Genomic DNA, 14,820 nt, shown 5'->3' with positions numbered 1-14,820 from the left:
ATTGCTTTCTCTCATTTATTTTCATCTGATATATTCTTTAATTGGGTATAGCAAATCATAATTAATATATCACTATTTCTGATTCAGTAAAAAAGCTAACAGATAATTTGTTATAATTAAAACAAAAAGATATATCACACAGATGCCATACATGTCTTTGTTAAAACTAAGGAGTGACAGAAGACTAAAGAGACTTATCTCTTAGTTCTTGGCAAGAGAGTCTTGGATCTCCTCTCCACCACACACACACACACATATATTGAAAGTCATTGATTATAATATCTTTTGTGTCAGTCATTCTCATCAGTCATCCAGCTTCTTCTGATTCTGGCAGAGATGGTAACCAGTTCTGAAAATCCACTTCCATCACTGGTGATAATGAACTAGAACTGAAAAAGCTAGTATAATGATGTGGCAAAGAACAGCCCTGAGGTCCAATTCTCAATTCCAACTAGATTTAAATTGAATCAGTAAGAAAGAATTGTAAATTTAAAAAAATATGAAATTCATATAAAAGTACCGATAATACCCTTCTTTATACAAGCCCAAGAAACCTATAGGTAAAAAGAAATCCAAAGAAGAAAAAATTAGTCAAGAAACACTTGTCATGATGAACTGAAGACGACAAATGAAGAGCAAGGTAAACACTGACAAGGAGAAAATTGTGTATACTAAGTTATGCAAAGCCATTAGAAAGAAACTCAGAGAAGGCATAAGAAGATTTAACACAAGAAAAGTAGAACAAGCATTAAGGAAAAACAAAGGACTTAAATCAGTAGCCATGAGCAGTAATACAGAAAGACAAATGATACTGAAACTGAAGAATAGCGATGATGTACTTATAAATAGCAGAGAAGACATAGCTCAAACAGCAGAAGGCTACTGTACAGAATTATACAAGGAGCGAGGGAATGATGCCAGCAGTGGGGGAAGATGGATCGTAAACTAATAACACATACAACATACCCGATATTCTTCCTGATGAGGTAGAACATGCATTGAAGAAAATGAAGAATCAGAAAGCCCCGGGAGAAGATGAAGTTACTGTAGAGTTGTTAAAATTGGGAGGAAGAGACGACACAAAAACTGGCAAGACTCTTCACAAAATGCATTAGAAAAAGTGTGATGCCAAAGGAGTGGAATAATGCAACCATATTATGCAGTTTTGCTGCATAAGAAAGCAGATAAATCAGAAATTGGAAATTATAGACCAATTAACTTGTTTTCCCACATCTGCAAGTTGTTCACGAGGGTCATTATTAACAGATTAGAAAGAATACTTGATGAGAATCAACCAAAAGAGCAAGCTTGCTTTAGGACAGAATTCTCAACTATGGATCACCTTCACTTAATATCACAGCTAATGGAGAAAGCAAATGAATATAAAACACCATTTTGCCTGGCATTTATGGATTATGAAAAGTCATTTGACTCCATACAGCATATGGCAATGTTTCGGGAACTGGAAAAACAAGGAATAGATACTCCATATATTATGATTTTGAATAAAATATACGAGAATGCTACCTCCTTTATTAGACTAGACAAAGACAGTAGCAAATTTAAAATTGAAAAAGGAGTTCGACGGGAGACAATATCTCCAAAGTTGTTTTCTGCTGCCCTTGAGGAAGCTTTCAGAAGATTAGGCTGGTTGCAGAAAGGAGTCAATGTGAACGGAGAGTACCTAAATCATTTACGATTTGCAGATGACATTGTGGTCATAAGCCACGATCCTAAAGAATTAGAGGAAAATCTTAATCAGTTATGCAGAGTTAGTAAGGATTTTGGACTAAAGATGAATATGGCTAAAACAAAATAAGGTTGAACACGTATGCCACAGAAAGGGATATAATCATTGAAAGAGCAGTAATTAAAAAGGTGGATTCATATACTTATATGGGAAAAGTGATTGGCTGTAATAATGATAAATGGCTGGAAGTCAAGAGAAGAATAAATTTTGAATGGATAGCATTCAGGAAATATAGTCACATACTGAGGAGCAATATCCCAATTTGTCTGAAATGTAAAATAATGAACCAATGTACACTTTCCACCATGACTTATGGAAGTGAAACTTGGGCACTCACCAAAAAAATGGAAAAGAAGCTGAAAACTACACAGCAAAGAATGGAACGAATTATATTGGGAATCAGACTGTTAGATAAGAAGAGAAACACATGGATTAGGCAGCAAACTCAAGTAAAGGACATTCTTATCAAAACCAAAGAACTAAAATTGTCTTGGGCAGGACACATAGCTCAAAGACATGACGGCAGATGGACTAAGAAAATAACAGAATGGTACCCAAGAGAAGCCAAAAGAAAATCTTGAAGACAACAATGGAGATGGACAGATGAAATTCATGAGTTTGTGGGTAGTAAATGGATGGCCATTGCACAAAACAGAAGGAACTGGAAAGTTGCTGGAGAGGCCTTCATCCTGCAGTGGATGAAGTGATTTTCAATCAGCCATTTTCAATCCACTGCAGGATGAAGGCCCAATATAATTTAACAAGGGGCTCATGTGAGCCCCCCATCCCCTGATCACATTCCATATCTGTAATGTAAGAAAAATAAAAATGATGATGAACCCAGATTGTTTCTACATTTCCTAGTTGTGTATTCTTTGCTTTTCAAAAGAACACAGTTCCCAGTTGTAATGCCATTGCGCAAAACAGAAGGAACTGAAAAGTTTCTGGAGAGGCCTTCATCCTACAGTGGATTGAAAAGGCTGATGATGAACCCAGATTGTTTCTACATTTCCTAGTTGTGTATTCTTTGCTTTTCAAAAAAGTACAGTTCCCAGTTGCTTTGCTTTTCAAAAGAACACAGTTCCCAGTTATGTATTCTTTGCTTCATTTATGAAGCAAAGAATACACAACTAGTAACTGTGGAAACAAAGAGTTTCCACAATAAACCTGTTGTGTAATAAACCAAATTATTAAACAAAATCAGCATGTTTATCACTTTCATAGGCATAGAATAATTCATTGCCAGGTTAAACAAAGCATTGAACTCAGTACTGCTAGAATTATCTGCAAGAACTTGGATCGATCTGCATTTTATTATCACTGGTATGACCATCAAGGATATACTACAAATTTCTTAAAATGGGGCTCACTCAAGAAAAAAAAAAAAAGAGTGGTTTTGATAACCCCCCAAAATTTAACAATGGGCTCACATGAGGGCTCCCCCCATCACATTCCATATCTGTAATGTAAGAAAAATAAAAAGCAGAAAACAAATGATGACTGGGGGGGGAGAAGCAATGAGGCTTTGCACAAACACTGTAAATATAAAAAAAAATAACAAGCATATTACAATCTTCAACACAAGGGTCAGATTACACAGAAATGCATGAAAGTATTTCAAGGGATAAGCTAGATAGCATCATGCATTTAGCATTCAGCTTTATCAAAATAAATTTAACATACATTAAATTTATGTAAAATCATCATTCTACTCTTCCGTTTGGCAAAGGTTGAGTTCCTCTTTACATATTGACCTCATTGTTGTCAGTCTTTTTAATCTTTCATCATTTGTTGATAGCTCTGAAAGATTATGTTTTCCTTTAGGCATTGGAGCCATTCTCTTTTGGGTCTTCCTGGTGGTCTCTTATCTCCATTTCTTCCTGTCAATACTACATTTGGCAGCTTGTGTTGTTTCATCTGGTTCACATGTCCAAACCACTGAAGTTGTTTTTGTAAATCTGCTCTATTATACTGCATTCAAAATTTAGATGTTTTCTTACTTGTTCATTAGTTTTATCTTCTCTCCAATTTGTTTTACTGATTTTCCTTGGACATATCATTTCAAATACCATATTTTTTGTCTTTCTTTCTTATTTATTCTCCATGTCTCTGAACCATAAGTTGCTGTGGGTACGATAACAGTTTCATATAGTTTAATTTTTAGACTATTTGAGATTTTATTGCTCTTCCATATGTTTTTGAGTTTGTTCATATTTGTCCATCTGATGTTCAGTCTATGACTAGATCGTAGATATATCTTAGCTTAATTGTCAGCACTCCCCTCATAGTAATCCACTTAGTTGGTTGAAAGTTTTACCACGTACATAGGGTTATGAGATTCTAATAACTTAAAGAAATTATAAATTTAAAAACTAGAATATAAATTATAAATTTAGAATCACATAACCACTATGTACGTGGTAAAACTTTCAACCAACTAAGCAGATTACTATGAGGCGAGTGCTGAAAATTAAGCTAAACTATATCTACGATCTAGTCATTACATCGCAGCACATAAGGACTCCTTAAAATATCATCAGTTCAGTCTATGATTAATTTGGTCAATATTACTTAAGTTTCCAGTTATTAGAGAGTCCAGGTATACAAATTTTTGTACTTGTTCTATTTGTTGATTTTGGATGTTTATGTCTTTATGTTTTTTCTGATTTGCATTACTTTGGTTTTATTTATATTAATATTAATTCCATAGTTGCTTGCTTTATTGATGTTTGTTAATATTTCTTTTAGTTGTTCTTTGGTTTCTGTTAAAATCACAATATCATCTGCATATTTTATGTGGTTTATATTTTTTCCATTTATTATTGTGCCTCTTTTTTCTTCAATCGATTTCATTAGTTATTCTAGGTAGATATTAAATAGATATGGAGATAAAGGGCATCCCTGCATGACTCCTATTTCAAATTTCTCTGTTTTAAGGTTGTTGAATTTTACTACTCTTGTGTTTTGGTAGAAATTATTTACAAAAATGATTATATCTTGATCAAGTGGGATTTTTTGTAATTGCTATATTAAATTTTCTCTGTTTGTCAGAGTCAAATGCCTGCTTGAAATCAGGCGTCTCCGTAGCCAGGTGGGAAGGAGCAGCAGTGCGTAGCACACGCTTCTTGATTAGACCGGGGTTCGAGCCCGTCACCACCAAATACAGAGGATGCGGGAAGGTCAGGGAATGACCACCGCATATCCCGGAGCAATATGGCCTTAGTTGCTAATGCTCCTAAAAACCAAATAACAATAACAACCTGCTTGAAATCAATGAAGCACAGATAAAGAGGTTTCTTCCAATATTTTTCTGCAATGATGTTTAGTGTGAAATTTGGTCTTTTGTTGATCTGTCTTTTCTAAATCCTGCTTGTTCTTCTCCTATTGTTTCTTCATATGTATCCTATTTTGTAAGATCCTTATAAATATTTTATATATATGGTTTAAAAGGGTAATGGGTCTATAATTCTGACAATTTTCTTTATCTCCTTTTTTGTGTATGGGTACTATTATTCCACTTTTCCAGTATTCTGGTATATCACCTGTAAATAAAATTAGATTAAAGAATTAAGTGAGATGTTTTAACATTGCATCACCTCCGAATTTCCATAATTCTACTTGGATACCATCATTCAGAGTGCCTTGTCATTCTTAATTTGGCTAATTTCTTTCTGAACTTCTTTTATTATTGACGGTGCTTTATCTCTTCTATTATCTACGATAAGAGCATTTTTTCTTTCCTCTTTGAACAGGGTTTGGTAATATTCTTTCCATATATTTTTTTAAATTTCTGTGTGTTTGCTGTTTTCATATTGTTTTTATTTTTCATCGTCAGTGTTTTCGGGATGCATATTTTAGAGAGTTCCTTTATAACTGGGTAAGTTGTTTTAGAGTCATGGCATTAGTAGACGCACATGATGCAAGGAAGCAAACTTATACAGCATCAGCCAAAAACCCATTCCCATTTCACTGATCCATTCATTCCAAATGTTTGTCTAGTTCTGCCTTGAATTTATTTAAGCTATCAACTTCCACAACAACAGATGGAAGTTTATTCCAGCAATCAACTATCCGCTGACTAAAGGCAAACTTCCGCACATCTATTCTACAACTGTCTCTCCTCAGTTTGAATCTATGCCCCCTCAGGTTTGTAATCTGAGCAAGAGGAAGAATCCCAACAGCATTGAGCCTGCTCAATTCATTCAAAGCCTTATACATATCAATCAGATCGCCTCTCAGGTGACTAGTCTGCAGAAACTGCAGACTAGTCACCTGAATTTGCAGACTTGAAGCCTTTCTTCATAAGAGCACTCTTTGTTCCATTCACCAGTCTTGTTGCCCTTCTCTGTACTCGTTCTAGCAACTCTACATCCTTCCTAAAACAAGGCTTCCAGACCTGTACGCAGTACTCAAGGTGTGGCCTGACCAAATCATTATGCAACAGGATAATAACCTCCTTATCCCTGCTCGCAAAATTCCTGTATATCATTGACAAAACCTCATGACCTGCTCTGGCAGCCAGTCTGCACTGCTCAGAAAACTTCATATCTGACTACACAATTACCCCCAGGTCTCTTTCATTCTCCACTATCCTGAGTGTAACATCACATAGTTGGTACATTTATCTGGGGTTCTGCTACCCATATGCAGTGCTTTGCATTTGTCAATGTTAAACTTCAGTTGCCACTTCTCAGCCCATCTACTCAACTTTTCCAGATCCTGTGGCACTTATCTGCCTCTTCGGACAGCTTTGCTTTATCTTCCAACCATTTCCTTTTAGCAGCTTTACATTGGTTGTCTATTTTGTTTTTTAGGGTTTTATCCTTTTCCCTTTTTTTCTTGACTATTTTCTTTGTTTAGGAGGTTTTTCATTTGTCCTTTTTCCATCCATACGTCTAAAATTTCTGCAGTAATCCAAGGATTATTTGGTTTTGGTTTAGTTCCCAAGGTCTCTAAAGCTGCATCTTTAGTCATTTGTTTAGTTTCCTCCCATATATTTTCCACAGATGATGAATACTTTATATCTTTTAATTTTTCTTGTAGTGTTTTCCTATAAATTTCCTTTATTTTGTCTTCTTCAAATCGTGGTATATTTAATATTGCTCTATTGTTTTTTGGCTTCATATTTTTAAATTTCCATTTAATTGTTGCTGCTAGCAGTTCATGGTTGGTGTCAAAATCTGTACTTCCAGTTGTTATTTATTAAAATATAGTCAATGCAGTTTTTTGTATTTCCATCTGGTGATGTCCATGTTGAGATCTGTGGTAGAACAGTGTGTTGGGGATGAATAGTTTGTTTTCTTTGCAAAAGTTCAAGAGTTCTTCTCCTCGCTCATTTCTATCTCCTATCCTGAATTTTCCTAATACATTGCCTAATGTCAAAAAGCCTCCAACTTTTGCGTTAAAGTCTCCTATTATTATTAAAATATATTTTTTGTTTGTGTTATGTATGGTTTCTCATAGCCGAGTGGTCAGAGGCAGGAGTGCAGTGGCACACGCTCTGAGTAGACTGGGATTCAAGACTGACTGCTAAATATGGTTGATCTGCCAACCCGCACTAGACCAGCGGGGCAGATTATGGTCCATTTCCCTCAATATGAAGTGCTGAGTAGGCTTCCATCCTGCAATGGATTGATAATGGCTGCAGTTTACCTTTTTTATGGTTTCTCGTAGGTCTAAATAGAAGGAAGCTATTTCTGTGTCATCATGTGAGGAGTCTGGGGCATATACCTGGATTATTTTTATGAAGATTCCTTTTTCTTTACCTTTTATTCTTAAACTTATTATTCTTGAGCTCTGTGGATGAATCTCTATTATGGAATTTAATATATATTTCTTTACTATGAAAGCAACTCCTTCTCTATGTATGTGGTCTTTTCTTCCTGAGTAAAATATTCTTCCTACCCAATGTTCCTTCTGTCCAATGTGTCTCTGACATTCATACAATATCCCATTTGATCTTTTTTCAATTCTTCTTCTTCTTCTACCAATTTTATTTTTCCAGGCTTGTAAAGTGATCTTATGTTTAGTGTTCAGAAATACATTTCAGTTTTGGCTGACCACATAGCTTTCTTCACAGCTGTTCTCTATGATCTAACAGCCACGTCGGTAACCCCAGCTGCAGTAGCATGAATGTTTATCTGACAATGACTGAGATCCATGCATGGTCCATGAAACTGTCGCAGACATTCTCACAGATATGCCAGACAAGCTGTACTTGGTACCTGGGAGTCTAAAACGCTCATGGAACTGATATTCAGATGACATTCAACTCAAGTGGACCCAATTTCAGTGAAGTCAGGACGGCCTGTGACAGCCAAATCCTCTGCTTGCACCTTCACGATGGTGGGACTGTTAGTAATCCTGGGTATACCCCCATGCGCATGCTCACTGTGGGCGATGACCACCCAGGTGTGAACCAACGTAAGCAGGGGGTCGAGGTGAGGCGCCCACGCCCACACACACACACAACACAGAGGAATGTCACACCTCTGTGTTACCAGGAAATACTAGGTGGTAGATGACTCTCATCAACCGGTGCAATACCACCACTTTGCTTATTGGATGCCTGAAGTGATGGAACCCATGTTTAGTCTCCAGAACTAAGTTCCGGTCAATCCATTCCATCCAATGGATGGAATCCATTCCATCATGCATTATGACTGATGACTTTTGAGGTTATGATGGACATCATAGCGAGATCCAATCTTCCTTACATTTCAAGGTTACAACTCTAAAACGGTGTTCGCAAGCCAGCCGCTAGTTAGTATAATGGACCAAAACCTATTGGTAACTCTCTAGGAGGCTTCCGGATCAGCTAGTGTATAATCTTGATACCTTTATTCTTCCAGATAGTGACTGGAGGGAGTCCGAGTAGTGTGTATGCGCGGGGGGGGGGGCATTGTCGAGGCTCATTATGTCAAGGATCTGGGTATATACTATGTGTACGCCATATCCAAAAATTTCATTACTTCATAAAGCATGTATGTCCCCCCTCTTTTTCTTGCTATTGAATACACAATGAATTGTCAAACTAAAACAGTAAGCTTATCTGCAAAAAAAGATCTAAACCGCCCAAAGAGTACAAGTGGAAATGATACCCATTTCCACTTGTAATCTGCCAAACCCCATATACTTTTTCTGACAGAATCTCAGTTAATTCAACTACTGCACATCTCAGTTGCCCAAATTATTCACTGTATGATTCCTTTCGCCTCCAAGGTGGTACTTCTGCATATGTCCATTCCAATATTCCCTGTAAGAGACTTGTTAATTTGGAAGCTCCTGTTTTTGATCGTCTCTGACTTAAAATCTCTCTCTCTCTACCTCATTCTGTCAAATTCATCTGTTGTCTCTACCATTCCCCCAACTCCACTAATCACTTAGAGCTCTTTGAAACTTGACTTTCTCCGGTCCAACTTTCCTAACAGTGAGGTAATTATCCTTGGTGATTTTAATGTTCACAACTCCAGCTGGCTTCAGTTTTCTAGTCATAGAGCTGGTCGAGATGCTCAGGCTTTGGCAATTACTAATGACCTCGCACAGATTGTTCATTTACCTACCAGAATACTGGACAATCCATACAGCCAACACACTCAATCTTTTTCTCACAAACAATCTCTCTAAGTACACGGTCAAAGTGAGTGGTCCTTTAGGCACCTCAGATCACAACTTGGTGACTGTTGCTTCTACAATGAAGCCTTTATCTCATGGCTATTCCCAATTTTATATCGTTTGGCATTACAAAAATGCAAAATTGGATGATCTGCAAGATTTCTTTTCTTCTTTTCCTTGGTCGGATTACTGTTTCAAAATTTCTGATGTCAACGTTTGCTCAGATTGTGTCAGTTAAATTATTCTTGTAGGAATGGAATCCTTTATTCCACACTCCACTTTAAAATCTCGTCCTTTATTTAAGCCTTGGTTTTCCAATAAATGTGCTAAGGTTGTTCAAGAGAAGTATGTTGTATATCGTAACTGGATTCTTAAAGGTTCGTTAGTTTCATTTTCTGCCTACACCAAAGCTCTCAACAATTGTAAAGCAGTTATTAAACTGTCCAAACTAGATTTTGAAAAGGCTAAGAGTAGAAAACTTACTTCTTTCCCTAATGGTAGCTGAGCATTCTGGTCTCTTGCCAAAGCTATTTGCCACGACTTTTCCCCATCTCTGCTCCCACCTCTGTCTAAACCAGATGGTTCTGTTGTCACTTCAGCCAAGGATAAAGCTGACCTGCTAGCATCCCATTTTTCTTCCAACTCATGTATTAATAAACTTGGTAAAACACCTCCTACCATTCCCAACATGCTCCATTCAATGCCTCCTATGGTTTTCCATCAAAAGGATGTCAGAAGGATTTTGACGAAAATTGATGCTCAGAGAGTTCCAGGTCCTGATGGTGTTTTTCCACTTGTTCTCAAAACCTGTGCTCCTGAACTTACTCCTGTTCTTTGCTGCCATTTTTCACTCTGTTATTCCAAAAGTGCTTTTCCTTCTGCTTGGAAATTTGCTCATATCCAGCCATTTGCTAAAAAGTGTGACAAATCTATCCCATCCAATTATCGTCCGATTGCAATTACTTTTACTCTTTCTAAAGTAATGGAGAAATCAATTAACTGCCAACTCTTAAACTCCTAGAAACCTTCCATCTGATCAATGATCACCAGTATGGATTCTGTTAGTGTCGATTCACTGGGATATTCTGGCTTATGTTACTCATTTAGGGACAAATTCAATGGAAAAGTTTGAAACACAAGCAGTTGTTCTTGACATCTTAAAGGCTTTCAATCGTATTTGGAATAACGGTCTTCTAAACAAGCTTCCATCTTATGGTTTGCCAACTGTTTTTTGTAATTGGTTATCCAGTTTTCACTCTGGTCGCTCACTAAGGGTGATGGTACATGGCTCTCTGTCTTCTAACTTCTCCACTAATGCTGGTGTCCCACAAGATTCTGTTCTTTTCCCCCACTCTTTTCCTCTTGTATATTAATGACCTCCTTCCATTGACTAGAAATTCTATACATTTTGCCAATGATAGCACATTGCATTCCACTTTCCATTTTGAGAAACCTTGCCCTGCTCAATCAGCTTCATCTTCTCCAATATCCACTACCAATAAATGCCGATCTCCAGGTAATTCTCCAGTGGGTCAAAGACAGCTTAGTTGATTTCAATCCTTATAAAACTCAGTCTTGTCTTATATCTTGCAAAAAAGATTCTTCTGCTGTGATGCTTATCTTTGGTGACACTCCAATTTCTAGGCAAGATGATGTATCTCTTTTTGGGATTACCCTGACTTCTAATCTCTCTTGGCACAAGCACATTACAAATATTGCTTCCTCTGCATCTAAAAAACTTGGTTTTCTCTTTCGCTCTCGGTGTTACTTTTCTTCCAAACAGCTGTTCACTCTGTACAAATCGCAAATCCGCCCTACCAGGAAATATTGTTCCCAAATTTGGGGTGGTGTCCCCCAAAACCTCTCTCAGGCTTCTAGATTCCATTCAAAAGAGGGCAGTTATTTAATTAATGACTCCTCTCTAACAAGGTCTCTCCACTCGCTGTCTCATAGACGTACTGTTTCTGCTGCATGCCTTTTCTACAGATACTTCCATGGGCACTGTTCTTCTGAATTGGCTTCTATAATTCCCGCTCTCTCTTTCAAAACAGTCCGAAAACGTGCCGCCACCAGCCAACATCCGTTTACTGTCCAACTTCATACTCACAGAACCAACTTTTCATCTTCTTGTTTATTCTTTCAGCTGCTCTTTTCTGGAACAACCTTCCTTCATGCTTATTTCCTGAAAATTACAGTCTACGGAAGTTCAAGTCTAATGTCAACAAATATCTTCTTTTGTCTTCTCAACCTCCAACCCAAGCACGGTACAAAGTACTATAGGTTCTAATACCTCTCGTGTTTGGAGTTTTCATACAAAAAAAACCATAGCTATAACAAAAAAAAGGGGGAAGGGCCAAACCTGACCATGCACACAGGTCTCCACATATCATTGCACAGTCCTGCCTTTCACGGGAAAGTGCAAATATAAGCACAACTTTAAAATGATAATACATAGGTCTATATGCAGCAATTACAGCATATTCATGTTTCCCTCTCTTCTCTGCATTTTATTTAAAGGAGCCATGAATAAGATGTTGTGATCAAGGCACTTTAGTTGCAAGGCTGGAAGGAGTTCAAGAGTTAATGAATTTAATGGTGTAAGTTCATATAGTACAGTTGGTTGGGGAAAGATGGTGGCACATCACTGAGTAAATGTCTCAGGTGTTGAAATAATTCTTCTCGGGTCTATTGTTTATTCAGCCATGTTTTTCTGGATATTTGAAGTTTGAATACCATAAAATTAGTCCTGATTATTTTGAAGTTTCAATATTTATCTACAGATGGGAAATATTCTCCTTCAATTCTCCAAATTATGACTACGGTTGACAGATGACTTAATCAGGAAAACTAAGCAGCTATCAGTTATATATCTGCAACTTCCAGTTTCATGCATTCACATCAATTACTTCAAAGCATATAAGCACTGATGGAGTGTTTCCAAAAAAAAAGTAGTAGAAAAACACAAGGAATGTTTTGCCAAAACAAAACAAAGTTTTTATTGAAGGGCTGGATTATAGTCAAATAAATAAATACTGGTTTTAATGGTCCCCAAGCATGCACATATAACCAAAAGGCATTATGACTATAAAAGTATGTGTTCATGAGCTGATATGCATATGCAGGCTGAAGAACCCAGAATAAGGGAGACTACATCCTCCATCTGAGACTGGCTAACTATAACCTAAATGAAGAGCACTAGAAATTTCTCCAGTCATCAATAGGAATTATTATTATTATTAATAATACTAGCCACATAGTACAAGGAAGCCTAAGGCTTATGCTGCACCAGCCAAAAAAAAATTCTGAGTTACCCTGTGAGAGAGAGTCAGAAGCAGAAGGGAATCACCAAAAAGGAGAAGAATAATGATATCCAGCTCAGGACCCTGGGTGTGCCAAGCCCATACTCACCAGATGTGAGCCCCTGGAGATGTTGAATCCAGAGCTCTCCAAAGTGGCAGAGAGTTGTGTACCATGCTGACTTGGCTGCTATGGAGGGTGTAGATTATAGTAAGAAATATAAATATAATAAATAATGGAACTAAACTGAAACTTTATTCAAAATAATAACAGGCAACTTATAATTTAAATTTGACTGTGCAGCTTTTTTGGAGAGAAAACATCTCTGGGTGCAAAACACCTTGTTTGCATTCAAAAAATTGAGGTGTACACTAAAAAAATAATAAAACAAAGTTACTTTGTAAATATTCAATGCAGAAACTGCTATGTTTCTGCATTGAAAGTCCATAGAAAGTGAACTTTCATGGAAACAGTTGAAACTATTTTCTGGCTGTGTAAGAACAACAAAGATTATAGAACAATTTCACCTAGACAGCAACAATGGTTCAAAATTACATTACAAAATTTATACAAGTAAATTGAGAAAATACCACACACATGTCCAGTACTTGCTCAATTTTTTTACCAAACAGTAAGCTCAAATACCAGGCTGTCTGGGTCAAAACTGAACACTGGGCAACTGTAATTACTGCATGCTGTTCAGTGTGGGCTTTGTGGAGCCATGTCATAACATATAACCCCAGGGGCTCACATCTGGTGAGTATGGGTTTGCCACACCCAGGGTCCTGAACAGGATCATCATTCTTCTCTTTCTTGGTGATTCTCTTCTATCTGTCTGTCTCTCTTGCTCTCACAGGGTAACTCACCATATAGCTAACAATAATAATAATATCCTTGGCCAATTCATCTTCTACTGTATATGCCATTAAAATATCCATGAACCACAAAAATGTGTCAGTGTACCATTATGATAAAGGCAGTGCCATAGTGCAAAGTCTTGCCCACAAAACATTGCGGGGGAGGTGAGGCAAATCTTGATGGGTTCTTCAAATAGTTTTAAATATTATCTCTGAAATGGTGCTCCGTAGGGAGGGCATAGTTGAGAGATACATTTTGATTCAAAAAATTTCTTTCATGCAGTCTCTAATGTGCCACATTTACAATCACAAAAAAAATGGTTCAAAATACAAAAATTACATCATTAAATGTACTTTTGCTTATGCTTGCAAAAAAAAGAAAAAAGGAAAACTTATTATCAGTTTTGCTTATGCGTGAGGCCCACGTGCCCGCCGTATAAACACAAATAAAAAAAATAAATAAAAAAAAACCGCAATCCCATAACATTACCTTTAATTATGTTTCCACAAAGTTCTTTGCAAGCGTTACACACAAGCTACATATCTAGCCTTATAACACTTGCTACACAAGAAAATGAAAGCCATAAATTTTCAACCGGCTCACTGGCTCGAGTATATCCAAACAAAATGAAATGCACGATTATCTTTATAAACTTGTCATGTAACTTCGCCAGATGTAATACTTCTGCGTTTGAATCAAAAGAAAGCACTTACTACTTTTCTGCCAATTTTTTGCAATTTCTTGCTTTACGCTAGCGCAAAGATTTTGCCACTTCTTTTGAACTTCTTCTAGTGATCGCTTGACAACTAAATGTGGTGGTTTATGTGATGTGTTATAACTAAAAAGTTCTGTGCATATCGATGTCCATGCATCTCTTTTCAGTTTACTAACTGCTTGGTTATTTACACGTGTTTTCAATATGTTTTTTTTTGTTTCATATAATTCAAGTAGTAACAAAGTTTCTTCCTCAGTCCAATTTGGAGATCTAATAGAACGCCTGAAACGACCAGAGTCGGCCATTTTGATAACAAATTTTGCATATATTTTTCGTTTTCATATTTACTTTTTATAAATATTCATTTTTTCATATTAATTCATCAAAAGTTGTTCCATAACTTAGTTCCAAAAACTGTAAACTCTCCCAATAATTAACATATTTTTATAACTATACATAATTAAAGTACATTTTGGCCGCATGTAGGTGGCAAACCATGAAATCGCCCTAATGAATTAATGAAAATTTCTAATGAAATTTGGAATACACTACAGTACTTTATTTGGAAGAGAAGTTGGTGCCATGG

General features: G+C 36.7%; 1 protein-coding gene across 1 annotated transcript in view; it reads right to left on the bottom strand.

Moving 5' to 3' along the window:
* The window catches only part of LOC150089269 (uncharacterized), an 80,529-nt gene extending 65,990 nt beyond the window's left edge, over positions 1–14,539 (bottom strand). Inside the window, exon 1 of the mRNA XM_090389928.1 lies at positions 14,233–14,539. Within this exon, the coding sequence (XP_090246054.1) occupies positions 14,233–14,539 (307 nt within the window). The remainder of the gene's footprint in view (positions 1–14,232) is intronic.
* Between the last annotated feature and the right edge of the window lie 281 nt (positions 14,540–14,820).

Source organism: Mastigoproctus giganteus, chromosome 2 (assembly GCF_048544385.1).
Source record: "Mastigoproctus giganteus isolate SK-2022 chromosome 2, ASM4854438v1, whole genome shotgun sequence".
Lineage (NCBI taxonomy): Eukaryota > Metazoa > Arthropoda > Arachnida > Uropygi > Thelyphonidae > Mastigoproctus > Mastigoproctus giganteus.
This window is presented reverse-complemented; position numbering and strand designations above follow the sequence as displayed.